The 20,503-nt window shown below is 40.7% G+C and overlaps 1 protein-coding gene across 1 annotated transcript in view; it reads right to left on the minus strand.

Moving 5' to 3' along the window:
• The window catches only part of LOC149229078 (acyl-lipid (8-3)-desaturase-like), a 246,043-nt gene that overhangs the window by 169,869 nt on the left and 55,671 nt on the right, over nt 1-20,503 (minus strand). Inside the window, exon 3 of the mRNA XM_089378451.1 lies at nt 16,264-16,356. Coding sequence (XP_089234577.1) covers nt 16,264-16,356 — 93 coding nt within the window. The remainder of the gene's footprint in view (nt 1-16,263; nt 16,357-20,503) is intronic.

Below are 20,503 nucleotides of genomic sequence, written 5' to 3' on the forward strand. Positions count from 1 at the left end.
TTTTAAATTATATTGGCTATAGGAGAAAATTTATTAAATCTAGATTTGGGCAGTTGGCGAAAATCATTTTAAATTTGGAATTTCTTGCATGTTAACATTTTGGGCATTTATATTGATTATTCATGATTGTCATTATTCGTCGCATATTTGTGAAGTGTTCTGGATAACTTGTTTTACTTTATCTATGGTTGATTGAATATAAAACGCATTGGTCTGTAATCATTTCTATCTTGTGGTCGTGTCTTGGCTACGTTGGCGTTTAATCTATTCATTTGAATTAATCGAGATTCATTTAGATTCATCAAGTTGTCCATCATTAAAATCTCCTAGAGCCTGTGATCCACAGGTTTTTCTCATACGTTTACCTTAGGGACCACCCCCTTTGACTTGCCTGAGAGAGAGTCTAAACGGAGTAAGGATCGCAAGTGACAGCCCTTACTCTAAGCATTGTCGCGATGCATAGACACTTTGCGTGACAACATAACCAAAAGAGATCAAGAAGACAACAGCACAAACTAAGCCCACTCTTTCTGCCAAATCCCCCATCAATCCATACCCAGAAGTATCCATGATAAGTAAACCCAGCACTCAATTACCAAATGACAAGACATACCTTTAGATTTGGGAGGCCCACTTTCAAACATACGATCAATACAGGTGGGTGAGGGACCACATCGTTGGCTCAGGTGGCAGAGAAATGGCACAATGAGCTAGTGGAAGGCAGTGAGGGGCTGTTGGCTGCCAACTGAGACTCAGCATGGAGAAAATTTTCTCCTAGGGATATCACCCACGAAGTGGTGGGTAACAACGAAGTGGTGGGTAACAGGGACTTCAAAATGAAACTTCTTTCTTAAACTAGGGCTTTGACCTTTTATTTCTTCTTACAGAGATTCGGACTAAGGCCAACTTTGTCAACGCTGCACTTTCACCCAATGCTCTGATACCATCTTGATTTTTCATAGGATCTTCTAAACTGATAATTACTTCTGATGATTTCTTTAATTACTCTTTTCTTGCATTCATATTCATCATAAAGCAATTACACAAAAGATCTCAATAGTAGAAACTAAATGCTAGTAGGATCATAAAGAGACAACCAAACAAGAACACAAACATTTACCCTGGGAAAACCCACATGGAGAAAAACCCAACAACCTTTTCATTAGAGAAACTCTTTGGTTCAATAGGAAACACACCTATATCTTCTAGTCAATCACAAGGTCAAATTGACCAGCGAAGTAGACTTGGTCAAACCTAGTCCAACTCCCTCCTAGTCAAGTCAAACAGCTGCCCAAAACCTCAGCCTGCTTCTTGTTAAATTATGGTATGTTCTATGCTAAGAGCAGTTTACTTATTTTTCTTCTTATTATCCACAGATTAGCAATCACATATACAATAAGTAAAGTGCAGATAGAACATTAAATGATCAACATAAAACAAGCAAGACAAGAGACACAAGATGTGGCGGCTAGCCAAAGACAAACCCCAATGCGAGGAAACCCTTTGATCAAATCTTCTTTTATCTTCAATAGTTCAACAGAGAGAAATAGTACAAAATGTTAATTCTGTAATTTTATATCAGCAGCAGTAAACCCTAGATCAGCAAAGTCAAACTTGGTCAAACTAGTTGAAATTGACCTCTAAAATACTTGGTCAATTTCCAGTCAGCTTGTCCTCGAGCATCCTGAAGAAATAGCCCTTGAACAGCCCCAAAAGTTCAGTCAATTTGCAGATTTCTGAAGTCAACTTGCAGCCCTAAACTAGGGCAGTCAACACCGGTCAAACCAAAGGTCACATCACCTCGATTTTCGTGCCAAAAATTGTGGCCTGCCTAGGAGAGGCAACCACACCCAATCCGCACTTCTGGATGGTCAACGCTGGTCAAAGAGATGACCTGTTGTCCTAGCGTCATCCTTTCTGCGTCTTCCTTGCCCTAGGACATCTTCCTTTCAGCCACACGTGTGAGAGAGAGAGGCTCCTTTTATGTGAGAGAGAGAGAGAGAGAAGATGAGTGAAAATGAATTGTCCAAATGAGGAGGAGTCTCCTTGTATTTATATGCAAATGTTAAGTGTGAATAGACGTGATTGTTGGGCTTCTAAGCCTACATAAGTTTGCTGGCCGACCTTGACAATTTGTCCATAATCAAAATAAATTCATATCTCCATAAATATATATCAGAATCAGATGATCTTTAGATCAATCCTACACCTCTCGTTGAGAGGAATCTAGGAAAATTATCAGAAGCCATAAATAAGGTGATCAACATGTAGTTTGGCCCTAGTTACCAATTTTAACACTCCCTCTCAACTAGGGAGAACTTCATTTGCAATCTATCGGACCGTCGCTACTATCCATCCATCAAATGCACTGTCCTGTATAGCTTGACCCCACTGCCCTGCTCTACTCGAACTATGAAGAAGAAGAAATGATCGAGGATGTATCATACCATCCTCCACTGACCCGAAGTCAATGTCAGAGGGTGAAACACTCTCACTGATCCTAGATCAATATCATTGATCCCAAATCAATGGAGGTCATCCTAGCATAGGAAGTACAGTAGATACAGCGATGTGTCCATCGATAGTACTACTATGGTTCCTATCCTCATTTCTCTGCTCATTGATCAGATGAGAGGTACTTTCGATGAGTCCCAGACTGCATGGGTAGGATGCCTAGACAGGAGAACTAATCATCCTGTCCACAGGAGAACGAATCATCCTATCCAGTGGATGCCATGGAGAACTAATCATCCTGGCCTACAAGAGAACTAATCATCCTACTCCATAGTCGCCATAGAGAACGAATCATCTTGGCCCACAGGAGAACTAATCATCCTATTCCACAGTCGCCACGAGGTGTCACAGGGGAAGGTTGAACCTTTACCCTATACATAGTGCACCACCAGGGGATGGTGAGTCGCCCTGTGATCACATGTCGCTCCAAGAAGTACCCCACGCCCCCTGGAGCTCCAGGAGCTCAATACATCATACTCGACCCTCATAAGAGGGTCTCTGAACGACACCAATTCGTTCTCGAAAAGTCAGGAATTTGACCTTTCCTAGGGGTTTTGTCAAAATGTTGGCGACCTATTCATCTCTACCAATATGTTGGAGCCTTATTTCTCCTCGCTGCACCATATCTCAAATATAGTGCTACCTGATATCGATATGCTTGGAGAGATCAACAGATCCCGCTCTGGTTGTCACACATGATCACGGTGGTATCCAATGTAAATCCAAACAGCTCACTGAAGAGCTTTCGCAACCAGACTGCCTCACAGAAGGCCATGCTAGCCGCAATGTACTCTGCCTATTCTTTTATGTAGCAAAGGATTATACTTGGGAAAATGTCCCGATGAATTTGGATCTATAACCACAGATTATGATGCACGAGATCATAACCCGAAATAAATCAGTTATAGACAATAATACAATTCGATCCGCTATTTATAAGCAAATTTTTCATTTACAATCTATGGATAATCAGGTTGGATCCGGTCTATCCAGGGGAAAGATTTAGCTTCAAGAAATAGTAAATGATCTCATAGATACACAAATGGAGAGTTCCAGGAATTTGGATTGTGCTTATATCCATAACTGTAGGAATTGGGTCCGAACTTTACTTTTTCCAGTCTCTTTTCATCAATGGACCCCTTATGAAGGGAAGAAGTGTGATTAATTTTACAAATTGTTACCTCTCTAATAAAATAGATTGAATAGATATATATCTTTTTTTTTTATAAATGTTTCTATGGACATGTGGAAAAGAGAAAGAAAAGGATTGTTACCCCTACCTCCACTCGGACCAAGACATCACTTTTACGGAAAAAAGTTAAAGTTTTTGAAAATATTTTTTATTTTGTACCATATTCAATTCAATAGAAACTGTGCTCAATGCCACAGACTTCTGCTTCCTGCTTATCCAGGGTATCGAGGCAGATCCCAACGAAAAACAACACTCGAAAGTGCTCATTCTGTCCACCACACTGCCTGCCCAATCAGCATCAATATACCCAAGTAGTCTCACATCTCCGGCAGTGTATCTCAACCCATGAGTGATTGTGCCACGAAGATATCTTAACAGATTCTTGGCACCAATCCAATGTGAGTGGTGAGGCTCAACCATATGTTGACTGCAAAGCATATATCCGGACAGGAGTTCACTAAAAACATTAATGCTCCAACGAGTTGATGATACTCGGTAGCATTTCGTAAAACAGGTCCGGCAACACTACCGCTTAACTTCTTGAAGTCAAGCTCCATCGGGGTAGTTACGGGCTTGCAGTCCACCATGCCGAATCTCTCCAATATCTTCACCACATATTTTCCTTGATATAGAAAATCTCCCCTGGTTTCTACCAGAATTCCAGCCCTAGGAAATAGTGCATAAGTCCTAAGTCTTTCATCTCGAACTCAAAAGCCAGCTCCCTCTTACATTCGTGAATAAGAGGGTCTGCACCTGTTAGAAAGAGGTCATCAACATATAGCACCAGTATGAGAGGCTTGTCATCTATAACCTTAAAGTAAAGGTTAGAGTCGGCTTCACTCCTAGTGAATCCCAACTTCATCAAGTAGCTATCGATCCTCTCATACCATGCTCGGGGTGCTTGCTTTAGCCCATAGAGGGCCTTCTTCAACCTGCACACATGAGATTCTCGATCATAAATCTCAAATCCTTTAGGTTGCTCCACATAGACCTCCTCTTTGATCGAACCATGTAAGAACGCAGTCCTGACATCCATCTGATGTAGGTTCCATCCTTGCGAAGCAGCAAGAGCTATGATCGAGTGGATGGTGGTATATCGAGCAACAGGTGCAAATATCTCATCATAGTCTATACCTTCCTTCTGGGAGAAGCCATGAGCGACAAAACGAGCCTTATACTTTTCCGCACTTCCATCAACTGCATGCTTTATCTTGTAAAGCCATTTTGAAGTGACAATTGCTTTATCCTGGGGTCTGGGGACCACATCCCAAATATCGTTTTTCATAATGGGGCTCATATTCCTCGGTCATAGAATCCTTCCATACTTGATGCTTGACGGCATCTATGAATGACGAAGGCTCATTTTGGATGATCGTGCTCATGATGCTCATGATGGTCAGGTATCCTTGACACCTATTCGGCTTCTTACTTTCACGGAAGGTTCCTCGGGGTGCAATGTGTCCTTCAGCATCATCAAGAGTCCCCCTAATCCATGAAGGCCTCTTCCTAGAAGAAGAAGGCTCTTGTGGAGGAGGATCAATGGGATCCATAGGTTATTCCACATCGGGCATTGTCTCATCTTCCTTTTCCTTCGGTTCCCCAGTGTCAACTTCTTTAGATCCCCTTAAACTAGGACGATTGTCTACTTTGCTAAGAGCCATATCTTCGTCAAAGGTGACATCATGACTAATCTCGACTTCCCTTTGACCAGCTATATAGATTCTATAGTCCTTAGTATTTTCGCTATAGCCCACGAAGATTCCTTTCTCTCCAGATGCACCCAATTTATTCCTTTTCTCTTTCGGCACATGAAAATATACAGGGCTTCCAAAAATTCTAAAATGAGATACATCAGGTTTCTTACTGGTGAACATTTCTTCAGGGGTCTTGGAACCCAATGCTTGATGAGGGCATCGGTTTTGTACATATACGGTGGTATTTGCAGCTTCGGCCATAGAAACTTCGGAAGTCTCTGATCATGGAGCATAGCATGGACAGCTTCCACAATTGTACGATTCTTCCTTTCCGCCACACCATTCTGCTCAGGAGTATATGGTGTAGTAGTCTCCCTCTTAATGCCAACCTCGTTGCAAAATTCATGAAACTCATTGGATTCATATTCAGTCCCATTATCAGTCCTTAAGGTCTTGATCTTCTTTTCGATTTCATTCTCGATCAAGGCTTTGAAGTGTCAAAACCAGGAGAACACTTCATCCTTCTTTTTCAAGAAGTATATCCAAGTCATGCGAGAATAATCATCTGTAAAAGTGAGGTAATATAAATATCCTACCAAGGAGTTCACAGGCATCATACCAGATATGTCAGAGTGAACCAACTAGATATGTCAGAGTGAACCAACTGCATTATATCGGAGGTCTTGCTTTGGCCCGAGGGGAATGATCCCCTTTTGAGCTTTATTTCAGCACATCCTAGACATACACCTTCTTGCTCTAATCTGAACTCGGGCATCTCGATCACCATTTTCCTTACATCGGGTAGAGCTTTATAATGAAGGTGAACAAACCTCCGATGCCATAGTTTAGACTGAAGAGATGTGTCACAAGACATGACACCCAGCGGACTTCCTCCGACCTGATATAATGAATCAACTCGAAACACAAGAGTAAAAGCATCTTTAAAGTTCTTTTTCCATACACGTACCTTGCCATTGCTGAAGGTCACCTTGTATCCTTTGTCTTCCATTATCGAAATGGACACCAGGTTCTTTTTGAGATCAGGTTCATGTAATACATCTTGTAAGTGGATGGTATTACCTTGATTCAATTGAAGAGTGACATTTCCTACGCCTTTCACGGGATATTTTGAATTATCTCCAAGAACAATTTCCAGGTTGGTTTCCTTCTCTATCAGATTATAGAGAGCTTCTTTGTAACCAGTGAAGTGCCTTGAGGCACCACTATCAATAAGCCAATTTCCCAGCGAGTCTAGGGGAGCAGTAGTAGATAGAGTTGCTGGTAGATAGTATTCATCTTGCTTATTGTTAACAGTGTTAGATTCATACCTGGAATTTCTTGCCTTCTTGAATGGTTGTCCTCTTCCTTGATTTCCGGCACTTCTTTTACCTCTGTCATTTGACCTGCCATTCCATTGATTGCCTTGAGAGGGATTTTGATCATCATCCCGGTGTGCGTCCCTTTTATCAGGGCACTCCCTTGCATAGTGACCCATTTTATTGTAATTGTAACATCGTCCTTTTCTTCCACCTTTTGGTCCAGCCTTTCCTTTGAATTTAACCCCGAAATTGTTTGTTCTTTTAGTATGAGAAGAAAAGGCAGAGGGATGACTTTTAAGTATGGACATTTCTTGCTCTTCCATCCTCGTTTCTTCTTGAATTCATCTGGCCATTAATTCCTCAAATCCAGGAATTACGTTATTGTTGAGAAGAGTAGTAGTCCTCCAAGAGTTGTGTCATTTCCCTGTCAGGAATTACTTCCCCAATAGATAGGAGATCGTTCTTGATTTCGGTGATCCTTAAGAGATATGCTTGCATACTCTCATCTTTGCCCTTCTTAAATTCCTTCACCTTATTTCTAAGAAACAAGACTTGATTTGCATCATTAACTTTAAATAAACTCACCAGTCTATCGTAGATTTCCTTGGAGGTGTTCAGCTCAGAAACATAGGCCACCAAGCGCTTGTCGATAGAGTCTCGGATGATCTTCCTTGCTTTGACTTCTCCCTTGGTCCATTTGTTCCTAGCAAGAGGAGATGCATTTGATGGAGGCTCAACAATTCCGCCTCTCACATGGTCCAACACTTCCTGTTCTTCTAATGTTAGATCGAGAGACATCTTCCATCCGTGATAGTCAGACTTCTCATAGAGTTTGTCTTCAACAAGGGAAGTGTGTTGAGGACCCCATGATTTATTTCAGATAACCTTGCAAACCTTCTCTTCGGTGATTTTTCTTGGTCTTGCTTGGGCTTTGTCTTCACCTCAGCTCAGATACCATGTTAAATTATGGTATGTTCTATGCTTAGAGCAGTTCACTTATTTTTCTTCTTATTATTCACAGATTAGCAATCACATATACATTAAGTAAAGTGCAGATAGAACATTAAATGATCAACAGAAAACAAGCCAAGACAAGAGACACAAGATGTGGCAGCGAGCTAGGGACAAACCCCAATGCGGGGAAACCCTTTGATCAAATCTTCTTTTATCTTCAATAGTTCAGCAGAGAGAAATAGTACAACATCTAAATTCTGTAATTTTATATCAGCAGCAGCAAACCTTAGATCAGCAAAGTTAAACTTGGTCAAACTAGTTGAAATTGACATCTAAAATACTTGGTCAATTTTCAGTCAACTTGTCCTCGAACAGCCTGAAGAAACAGCCCTTGAACAACCCCAAAAGTTCAGTCAATTTGCAGATTTCTGAAGTCAACTAGTAGCCCTAAACTAGGGCAGTCAACACTGGTCAAACTAGAGGTTAGATCAGCTCTATTTTCGTGCCAAAAATTGCAGCCTGCCTAGGAGAGGCAACCACACCCAATCCGCACTTCTGGATGGTCAACGCTTGGTCAACGATGGTCAAAGAGATGACCTGTTGTCCTAGCGTCCTTCTTTCTGCGTCCTTCTTTCTGCGTCTTCCTTGCCCTAGGACGTCTTCCTTTCAACCACACGTGTGAGAGAGAGAGGCTCCTTTTATGCGTAGGAGAGAGAGAAGATGAGTGAAAATGAATTGTCCAAATGAGGAGGAGTCTCCTTGTATTATTTATATGAGGAGGAGTCTCCTTGTATGAAGAGTCGTCTTCCTTGCCCTAGGACGTCTTCCTTTCAGCCACACGTGTGAGAGAGAGAGGCTCCTTTTATGCGTAGGAGAGAGAGAGAGAAAAGATGAGTGAAAATGAATTGTCCAAATGAGGAGGAGTCTCCTTGTATTTATATGCAAACGTTGAGTGTGAATAAACGTCACTGTTGGGCTTCTGAGCCTACATAGTTTGCTGGCCGACCTTGACAATTTGTCCATATTCAAAATAAATTCATATCTCCATAAATATATTTATATGCAAACGTTGAGTGTGAATAAACGTCACTGTTGGGCTTCTGAGCCTACATAGTTTGCTGGCCGACCTTGACAATTTGTCCATAATCAAAATAAATTCATATCTCCATAAATATATATTGGAATCGTATGATCTTTAGATCAATCCTACACCTCTCGATGAGAGGAATCTAGAAAAAATATCATAAGCCATAAATAAGGTGATCCACATGGAGTTTGGCCCTAGTTGCGAATTTTAACACTTCTACACCCAAGAAACTCGATCCTGTTGCTCTAACATACCACAGAAATTTGGTCCTTCTGTTCCACATGTGCGAAGACAGCAGCAGAGAGAATACCACATGGGTGAAGTCAAATGAGAGAGAGAGATCTTCATACTTCTTCATCCTCCTAGCCTCCTTCTTCTTCGCTTGAATGAAGAAAGATATCTTCTTGTGTGTGATCCGAATTGTGCCAATGAGAGGAAGTCGAGTGCCTTAAATATACATTTCTGTTGGACACCTAATCCTAAAGGGTTAGTGTGGAAGCTGAAAAGACTAAGCAGTCCAAGAGACCTTGGGATCTGAAACCCAAGAGTCACAATATTGTATTATAAATGTACATCTTGTGTTAATAAAAAATGAACTGAATGATTTATCTTTCCTATTGTTTTTACTATCCATGTGTGCTTAACATGGTATCAGAGCCACTTGTTTTTCTATGGCCTGTTATGTGCATGACAGTTCTGGCCCTCTGCCATATTCTTTTCCAGCGCTCCTGACATGCTGCCGCTGCCTTATAACGCCTCTGTCCTGAGCGCCTCTAAAGACTGCGCCCTCTGAAGACTGTGCCCTTTGGCCTCAATACGCTGCCTCTGTCATGCGTTTCTTTCTCTGCCATTACCTGCGCTTCTCTGCCATTACCTGCGCTCTGCTCCATAAGTTTGTTGTAATTATTGGTTTGCTGTAATTATGTTGGGTTTGGTGTAATTATATACCACTGTCCGCTGTCTAAACGCTTGTGAAGGCTGCCCTTAAGCCTGTGTTTAAATGCCCCTTCGCTCTATTTTGTGGCCTTTTTGCATGATAGCTATGACATTTACGCTCCTATCAGAAGCATTTCCTCTGTTTAATCCCCTGGAAATATTCATTCAAAGGAATTCCTTCTGTGCTACTCTGACAAAACGCTTCAGTGCTACTGTGTAGTAACACCTATTATATCTAGCTTTTTATACCATTGTGTGCGCCATTCCACAATACGACTCACTCAGCGCTATTTGTGCCCTCTTTACCTGCCACTCTCTGTCATATATTCTCTTTTTGATGCATTATACCTGCTCCAGATTGGCGCCCACATTCCCGAGGTCGCCGATTTCGTGGGCGAGGGCCTGAGACTTTATGCCACCTAACGTGTAATTCCAGGGCAGATTTTGCTTGTAAACAACGCCATTGCAGTTGTTTATGATTAGCCCAGGCAGAGAAAGGATCCGGCGGATTTCACTGCGGATAGACGAGTGGCCGTTTGTTCTGGTGCCTCCACGGTGCGGAAATACTTTCTGAAAGCCGTCGGTCATTACAGCAAAGTTTTTAACGCTGGTCTGTTCTAATATTTTTTCAAATAGTTGAAAGCAACACCGATACATTTAAAACGTTGTCACGCTGTATACGTTGGCTCCTGTTTACATTCTGTGGAGTCGATTAGATCTTTTTTTAAATAAATTTATAACCCGATATATGGAGATGATTCTAGTTGTGGTTTCATTGGGGAAACATGTATAAACGACCTTCCAGATGAGTGCCTTACTATTGTTGTGAAATTTCTGGAGAATTGGGTTGATCGAGATGCATTTGGGCTCACATGCCACCGATGGCTCAAAATTCAGAGTGGGATCCGTCGTTCTGTAAAGATTCAGTCTCGTGATAGTTTAAACACTTCTCACAATTTCTCTAAATATCTTGGCAGGCTTTTCGATCGCTTCACTGCACTTCATTCTGTTTCATTGTCTGGCTGCACCAAAATTCCTGATTCGGCCCTTACTGTGTTTCAGTCAGCAGATTCAGGCATTGCAGTTATCTCTGAAAGGTGCCCTGAGCTTAGGTCTGTTATTATTTCATTTTGTAGAAACATACAAGGAGAAGAATAGTGGAAGACAGTTTGAACATGAAAGTCGCCCTGGTGTCAAGCCGTAGAAGAAAGAAGTGAATCAGGATTCTGATTTCCCCATAGCGCTTTTCTCCAGGCTAAGCGGGACTTGGAGTCGGTTTTGCCGTCAGAAGACAAAAGACACAGTGTAATATGCACATGCGAAAATCTTAGCGTGGAAGCCGAGGACAGCAATTTGTATATGACTGTGTTAGTTTGGTCTCAACCTATTCATATCACCCATAAAAATCAGACCAGAATTACCTCCGCTAATATGCCGGTGTGTTACAAGATAATAATGTGAATAACGTGTTGTGCTCGTCTGATAGAAAATATTTTTGTGAATCACACGTTAAGCTTCGTCTCTTAATGTGAATTGGGCGTGCGTGGAAGTTATTTAATTTCGTATCGGTGTTGAATATTCCGGCGGAGAATGATAACGTGCGCGGGCAGGTATTCATATTTCAACTTTTGTCTGCGCATATCGATCGTCAATATCAACAGAGCGAGCACCTAGCAATCTGCAGAGAGGTATCTTGAAATTCAAATACATAGAGTATGACACAAACAAACATGTGAAATTAAGAAGTTATGTGGACGCTCTGATAATCGTCAAGCGTTACCTTACGATCAAAGGAATAGAAATTGCAGCTTGATCATTCTGGACCCATAGAGGACTTAATAGCACACCGTGAACATACGTATCGTATTTCAGGATCAGCTTTACGTGCAGCCATTGACAATGGTTCCAATGCACTTCCCGCTGACTCAGCATCCTCTCTTACAGAAGATATAAACTATAGGCATAAGAATGTTGAAGAAATTTTACAGCATGCTGGACCTATGCAGGATGGCTTTCGGGATAAACAGGATAGATCTTTAAGACACAAGGAAGCACACGGAGGCGAAGAAAATAGCATCCTGTACTGCTGTAGTAGATGAAAGTTCTTCTGGTTTGTTGATCATAAAGATCCTCTTCTTGACTTAGTTGTAAGCGTTTTTTTTTTTTGACATCAAGCTCACCAGTTTTATTTCCAACTGATATTTTTGTTATCAAGAAACCCAGAGCAGGACAGAGTTTGAGGCCATTCTTGTTTACGCTGTCTCCATTCATTAACATACCATTGTTTTCTATTTGTATAACATTGCGCTGCTCATACCTCCATATGCACACGCTGTCCATATACCATCGTTGTCCATTTAAGTAACGCTGTCTCATGTGACTCTATGTAAAGGGTCTCTCACATCATCGTGTGTTTTTAATTATGGTTGCTTCCATACGCCATTAAGCAGGAGAAACAAAAAGGATTTCTTATTTCTGGTAATTTTGGAGCTCTACAAGTCAGATTTCTGGTTTGGTATGAAAGTAGGAAACGTGGTCATTTATTGATTTGATTGTTTAAATAATGGAGAAAATTCATGGATTATTGGAGTTTTTAAACACTCTAATATTATCTGCTGATGGAAGCACAGTTAAAGTCAGCAAAGACACTCTCAAAGATATTCAAACATCTTTACAACATGCACAAGAAAACATTGATTTTTTGCAGCTTGAATCACAGCTACAGCAAGAAGAGCTACATCAAAATAGACACCATTCTGAACCTGTTTTTGTTCAGAACATTGAGACAACCACTCATGAGCAGCATGTTAATAATGGTACAGTTCATTCATATCCAGCAGCAGTTGTACATGCAGATGCAGAAACTCAGTCTGCACTTCCCAAGCCCATCATTAGACCTTGGGAACAGCTTGTCCACAACAAGCACAAAACTGGTCTTGGATATGACAAGGACTTGTCCTTTCATATTCCAGACTATGCCAAGCCCATTCAGTTTCAGAGTGCTGGATTCATTCATGACAGTTCACCTGCTCCTCATGACAGTTCAGCTTCAGCTGTTCCAGATTCTACTCCTCTTCCACAGCAACAACAACAACCACAGATTGTAAAATGCCAACACTGTGACCGAGTTGGCCATTTGAAAGATCACTGTTTTGATCTTCATCCATGTAAGCACTGTCATAAAACCAGCCATTCTTCAAACAGATGCTTCAAAAACAAACGTCCTGCAAGAACAAAGATTCATCTTGGATGGATCGCTTCTTGGCAATGGGCATCAACAGCCAAGAAGATATTCCAAACACATGTCAGAACTTGTTCCAGAGTATTGAACAGTCTTGCAGTTGAGTTTTCTCCATCTTCTCACCTTGTACCTGACAGGGGGGGAAATGATGGTCATCTACAAGCTTCAAAGTCACATCAAGCGAGCCTGAGCCACAACCTGCCACACCTGTTTCAGAGTTGTAGCCAGAGACAAAGATGCCTGAACATGCCTTCAGTTGGCAATCTGGGACACTTCCTCTAGCAGAAGACTCCAGCTTCTTGCCAGTTTTGGAAGAGTTCCAGGAATCGCAGAGTTGTTGGTCATCCTTAAACCATCACAGGTTAAGAACACTTCCTCTAGCAGAAGACACCAGCTTCTTGCCAGTTTTGGAAGAGTTCAGGAATTGCATTAAGCATTCCAGAGTTGTTGGTCATCCTTAAACCATCACAGGTTGAGACTTCCCTTTACAGGTTGAAGTTTTACCTTTTATGCGGGGTGAGACCTCCTTTTTATGGTTGAAGGTTTCCCTCTTTAAACAATAGGATCACTTCCTCTAGCAGAAAACTACAGTTTCTTGCCAGTTTTGGAAGAGTTCCGGGAACCGCACTAAGTGTTCCAGTGTTGGTGGTCATCCTTAAACCACCGCCCTTTTTTACCAACATTTCATAGAGCACAATCAGCCTAGTGCTGCCATGCATTTTTGCACATTTTGTATTACAGCTCTCTTCTTGGACTCATACATAACCCTTCGGATTAAGGGGGGGAATGTTGGACACCTAATCCTAAAGGGTTAGTGTGGAAGCTGAAAAGACTAAGCAGTCCAAGAGACCTTGGGATCTGAAACCCAAGAGTCACAATATTGTATTATAAATGTACATCTTGTGTTAATAAAAAATGAACTGAATGATTTATCTTTCCTATTGTTTTTACTATCCATGTGTGCTTAACAATTTCTGTCTGGCCAAATGGGTGCCTCCTTGAGTGGGGCCGACTTGACTAAGAAGAGGCCAACTTGGCTTGTTTGGAGCAAAAAATCTAATTTTCAAAATTCAAATTCTCTTTTGAAAAAGAGATGAAGAACATGCCTTAAAATTTCTCTTTTGACAATAGCATGAAGAACGTGCTTTATATTTATCAATTACAAATACATCAAGGGCTAAAATATTAATTATTAAGACCGACCACAGCTACAGAAATTCAACACAAGGCTCGTACAAGGAGGAAAGGATAGGGCCGATTTGCTGGTGGTGGAGGCCGAGTTTTTCCATGGTTGAATTCTTCAGGAAGCCGGTTTTCTAGTGGGCCGAATTCCTTGGGCTGATTTTTCTAGTGAAGACCAGAGTTACAGGTTCAAATGGTGCATTTTTCTGTGTATTTTTCTCTGGGGGTCGAGGCCCAGATTTTATCGAGGATTTTAGTAAAGGAAAATTGTTATGGTTGTATATTTTCTGTTGTGATGTGATTGATCTCTCTAAATTTATTTTTCAACTGCAAATATTTTATTTCAAAAGTTAAATACCAGTGATTTTATTTTAACAACAATTCAGAATTTTATTTGATAGTTTTATGAGAATAAAATTGTTGAGGCATAAATAAATCTGGACTGGCATTGGAAATTTAACAATCATTGTCAGTGCTATCTTGTACTTAATGAAATCATATTAATAATGGATTTACCTACAGTTGGAGAATAACAAAACATTGTAGTGGTATGCCATTGATGTTATCCAGTGTGATCTCAAAGAGCTGAAAGTTGCAGCAGCAACTAGCAGAGCCACACTGAGTTAGCAGAGCCGCAGTGTGTAAGTAATAAGAGTCAAAAATTGTTTCTGCCACTGCGCGTGAATGAGCACCAGCCTGGAGAATTTTCCATGGAGAGATCCGAGTCGTAGCTCATTGTTAAGAGAGGCTTGAGAGAAAACCGACATCCTGTGTCGGTCGTAACTCCTCTTGCCCTAGCCGCTGATGGAATAAGCTGAAATACCTATCGAAAGGTGTGTGGGCCCGAGAAAGTCATGTCAAATCAAGTTTGTGTGATCAATAGAGAAGAGCAGCAGCTCCTATGGTTTGTGTGTCTTAATTTTTGTGTTTCTCCTCTCTACCTTTGCTATCTTGTACTTGATGAAATCATATTAATAATGAATTTACCTACAGTTGGAGAATAACAAAACATTGTAGTGGTATGCCATTGATGTTATCCAGTGTGATCTCTCCCATTTCCTAATTTCATTATTAAGTTGATATATTTATGAACTAGACTATGGGCGAATTTAGTGAAATATATATGTCTACATCATAGATGAGCACTCATGAGTGGTACTTTATATTGAGTTCATTAGTGCAAATATTACTTGAATACTGAATATTGATGGCTACTATATGCCTATGCTTGAGAAGTTATGATCAACTTCATATTGTGGATTAACTGTTCGTGGATATTGTTCACTGATTCCATGCACCTGAGTACGAAGTTGTGAACAACTCTCGTACTGTGGGCTCATTGTGCTCAAGTGTGCTGGATTGTTAAATGTTTGCATACAATGGCCTAAGAAGATGACAATCATTTCCACACTGTGGGTATGATATTCTTGCAGTTGAGAAGTTTGGCTCGAGTTTACACAGGATTCCAATTGGTTGAGAAGTTTGGCTCGAGTTTACACAGGATTCCAATTGGCAAAGAATGTATAAGGTACATTTATCTTCTGTTAGTGAATTTCTTTCTGCATCCATCTCCAATTTTAACCAACTGCAGAAAGTGTTCATTGGAATTTATTCATATGTACTATGCAAACAAATTTGAATCATTCGAATTATGACTTCCGAGTATTGCTTAAAGAACTAAGTCTTCTTAGAGCGAAGGGTTTTTGTTAAGGTAATTTTTTATTAATTCTACGTCAGATTAATCGCCTACACACTATTTCTTTCACATGATCCTTTCCCATACTAGTAGATTCCAAGTGTAATACTCTATGTACCTTCTTTCTGACAAACTGATAAAAACAATTCTCATTCTCGCTGGATTCCAAGCATTGCCTAAAGCTTCACCATATGTATTCTCAAACAAAATCATGCTCATTGGAATTTATTCATATGTACTATGCAAACAAATTTGAGTTATTGGAATTACGACTTCCAAGTATTGCCTGAAGCTTAAAGTCCTCTTAGCACAAAAGCTTTTGTTAAAGGTAATTTTTTGTTAATTCTACCTCAGATTAATCAACCACACACTATTCCTTTCACAAGATCCTTTGCTCATAATGAATCTTACTAGTAGATTACTAGATTCCAAGTAATACTCTACGTACCTTACATAAAGTGGATGGTAGGATTCAAAGATCTGAGTAGAGTCCTTTCCAGCTTTAAGTAAAATCAAGCTTCCGCCAGGATGACGAGGAACCCTGCCATCATCAAATAACATGAAACAAATTTACTTCAATTCATGCATATGTAAAAAACCTAGAATATTACAAGTCCAATGTTGGTAAGCAGGTCCAGCAACAGTTCTAATTAGGAAGCCAAGCCAAGGATCTATCCTACTAATTTAACTAATGGGACCGGCTCATAACTTTTGCAAATGGGGCCAGCCCATAATATTAGTCAGTTAAATCTCTAAATGGAAACCATGCTCTTAGTTAGAAAAAGAGTGTCAATTATGAAGCTTTAAATGAGAAGAATGGGATAAAAAAGATAGATGCAGTTTCCCCACAAAATAAGAATTCAAAAGGATATAACTATGAAAGCGTGAGAACTACCAAACCAATGATGTTAGTTGGGATAAGCTTTTGTTAAGCATTAAATAAGAGTAATGATGTTAGTGAGGATAAGATTGTTAAAGTATTAGCCTCTTAATAAATAACTCACCTCATTGTCCAGCCTATATGGATCGGCTTGAGCATCATGGGAGGAGCTTTTCAGAATGTGAGTTTTGTGGTGCTTCAAAGATCAAAGAGTATAATGGCAATTGGTCCGCAAGACAACTGAAGGCTGAATTTGTTTCTGTCCAGTCAAGGATTCCATTAGCTTCTAGTGAGGAGAAACAGACCAGTCTTGATGTGTAATTCTCATCTTCAATCACTAGACTGCCATTGCTGTTTACCTTGAAGTTCACTGCAATCTTATATTATTCTTATTTAACATTTCAAGGTTGTTTTTTGTTGCTGCCCATTATTGTTGAAATTGCAGTCTTATTGGTTGAATTGAACAGATCTTATTCCAATGGCTCTATGTTCCTTAAATTAGAATTAGATCAGTTGTTCTTGCTATCATGGGTCGGAACATTGACCATGAACCCCCCATGGTTGGATCAGGAAATATATCGCATCAAACTTCCTCGACATGCTATCCTTGGTGAACGGAAACCGGGAAATCAAAACCATGCTATTATTTAAACCGCGGTGAAGGCCTGCAAACAGTTGATGTGAATCAGGACAACTACCCTGAAGAAGCATTTAAGATGAGAAATCTGTTGCAGGAATTTTTTGAAGACTATCAGGTGTGGCCACCAACAAATCTTGGTCTGAGAGAGCACATCTTTAGGACAGTGTATCATCACTGGCTTGGTTTATGTCAAATCAAGGGACTAGTTTTGTCACCATTGGACAGTGACTGCTACCAAACCCACTTAAGGTGAGGCATCCGGATGTCTTTGATTGCTTATTTCATATCACAAGAGGAGGTGTAAGCAAAGCATCAAAAGTGATCAATTTGAGTCAGAACATTTTTTCTGGTTTTTAATTCAACCCTACGCCAAGGAAATGTAACTCATCATAAATACATCCAAGTTGGTAAAGGTCATGATGTGGGACTCAATCAAATTTCTCTATTTCAGGCAAAGATAGCCAATGGAAATGGTGAACAGACACTTAGTCGGGATATATATCACCTGGATATATATATATATATAGGTGGCTCCTTTATTCAGATTTTGTAGTCATGCAGCTACAAGCTGGCTCCTTTATTCTTTACTTTCTCTCTTAGGACAAAGACGCATTACTATGGCAAGACTCTTCTTCACGGTGGTGCAAAATATAGAACTATTGGATGTTGGTTTGTTGTTTTTCATGCAAAGTTTACAGATTTCCAGCATATTCCAGTGCCCAGTGATACAAGGAGAGCTCTCTCCACTAGACACGGTGTTATTGGTCACGTCCATGCCTATGAACACTTTAGTTGAATTTACAGGTGTAATGTTCCAAAAAGGAAACAACAGTGATAAACAAAGCAAACTACCATACAACACCAAAATATTTAGACAAAAATCAAACACCCACAATTTACACCGGAACTGCACCAAAATTCAGCGATTTTATTATATATGGAGAAGAGTACAATGCATGAAATGTGTGCACCTGGGCTTTCCAAAGCAAGCTAAACAATCCCAGGTGAAAGAAATGTTACCTGGATAGAGAGGAAAGGCTTCTCTTCAAAGTTCTGAGTTGGCCCTGGAAATTTTGCAACAGCTGGCTGGAAGAAACCCCTGTTTGAGCCTCCAAAAGTGCCCAGAAAATTCTGCCAAAGTAATCTTGAACTCTCCACCAAAAACCCAGAAAAACTCATAAAGGCTTGGGTAAATTTTACTGACCACCAGAGACCCAAAATTTAAGCTCACTTCTCCTAACGTGCTGCCAGATAATCCTATTGTTTTGGGGCACCAAAACTCCTCCAAAAATTCAGTAAAATTAGTAGCAAACTCCCTGACCCTTGACCAACAAAACCCATTAAGAAATTGGGTTAATTCCGACCTCCTGGAATTACCCAATTTTGGTGCTACGCCCTCCCTGGCAGAAGCTACGTCCCACACACTTTAGTTGCTAGATTTGACACTTGGTTCTCCTCAATCTGTTGTAGAACTGCCCTAGAAATTACCTCCAGAGAGGTGAGTGGATTTCCTTCCCAAAAACCCACACATACATGAAGTATTTAGCCCCACGAATTTTATCCATTGTCACTACTGCGTAGGCCCTAGAGTGGCATATTTGGCTCTCAAAAAAGCTGCAACTTCAAGCCTTGAAAATCTCCACAAATGCTAGTCCAACCTGAGGGAAATTTCTGCTAAATTCTCAGGCCAAAATACCGCTTTTCTCTACCCAACTCGGAGGTATTATTTTGATCCCTGCATCTTCCCTGGAAATCGAATTGGCTGAGAAATGGGCTAAAAGGTACCACAATCTCTAGCAGATTTAGCTCCCACTGAGTTCAGAAATTCCTTCTTAGGGTGGCACTTGCAGTCCACCAACTCGGAGGTATTATTTTGATCCCTGCATCTTCCCTGGAAATCGAATTGGCTGAGAAATGGGCTAAAAGGTACCACAATCTCTAGCAGATTTAGCTCCCACTGAGTTCAGAAATTCCTTCTTAGGGTGGCACTTGCAGTCCACCGAAAGAGAATTTGGAATTCTCGCTTGTGAATTCGTTGTGCTAAACAACACGGGTTGCCTTGGCTAAACAACTCAAAAGAACTATAGTTGATTTATAAAAATGATCAAAGATGCCAAATGGAGGCCCCCAAGCTCTATTTATAATTGTTGGCCCTCTCTCCCTTGGTGATCCACACCTTCCACTAATTCGCACCCCTTCCTTTCTCTCTCTTCTCACTAGTGTGAATTTCCATTTGGCTCGAATTTCTCTCCTTGTGGTCTCCACTCTCCACTAAAGCTGCAATTTCCCTTTTTTGTCCCAAGTCCCAATGTCGAAATAGCCTCCTCTTCCAAAAATCATCTCTAATGCGAAAAAATCAAAATTGGGGATATTACAACAGGAATACGGCCAATGCTTGTGGAGTTGTGCATATTATCATCAGGGTTATGAAGGGGCAGGTCATATAGAGAAGGCTTATTCTCATCCTTGGGGCTCTTGCCCAAGGAGGGTGTTGATAGAAGATCTGTTTCGGTCTACATCACTTGGAACATTTACATTTGGCAGTACAACTCATTTTCATGGATCACAAGAGAGTACATTACTCGTAAGAGCAAGAAACCATAGTGGTTCTATCTCTTCTAGCATAGATGAATTGTTGTGGCATGTTGCTTCTCTACAAGTGGTTGGTATGGATATGTCGCTTGAAGTTTTAAACACCATTTCAAAGATGGGATGTAGTACCAAAGCATCGACATTTCTCCTAGAGCATGGTGGTTTTTTACTCCTATCAGTGTAGCAACACTCGTATAGGACCCATGGGTTCTATAGCGGGACGGGTCACTCGCATAGAACTCGCGCCCTAAACTTGTACCCGCGAATACCCATATTGAACCCGTGTACCCATATAGGACCCGCGATTTTTTCATACGAAGCATATCGGACCCGTATTCAACCCGTCGAGACCCTCAATTTTCAATTTTTGTTTATTTTTCTTTGTTTTTGGAGATGAGGTGGAAGGAAAGAGAAATTTGGAGGGAAGAAAATGCTTTATAAGCACCTCTCTCCCTTCCATTTGTCATTCACTTGTCATTTGAGTGTTTGATTCATTTCTATGAGTGTTGAGTGACTCCATTGCATAGTGAAGGAGCTCTTGCAAGAAGCTAAAGAAGGTTAAAGGAGGCTTCATCA

The sequence above is a fragment of the Pinus tabuliformis genome, chromosome J (assembly GCF_031772625.1).
Source record: "Pinus tabuliformis cultivar Carrire ecotype Pingquan chromosome J, CPIR1, whole genome shotgun sequence".
Classification (NCBI taxonomy): domain Eukaryota; kingdom Viridiplantae; phylum Streptophyta; class Pinopsida; order Pinales; family Pinaceae; genus Pinus; species Pinus tabuliformis.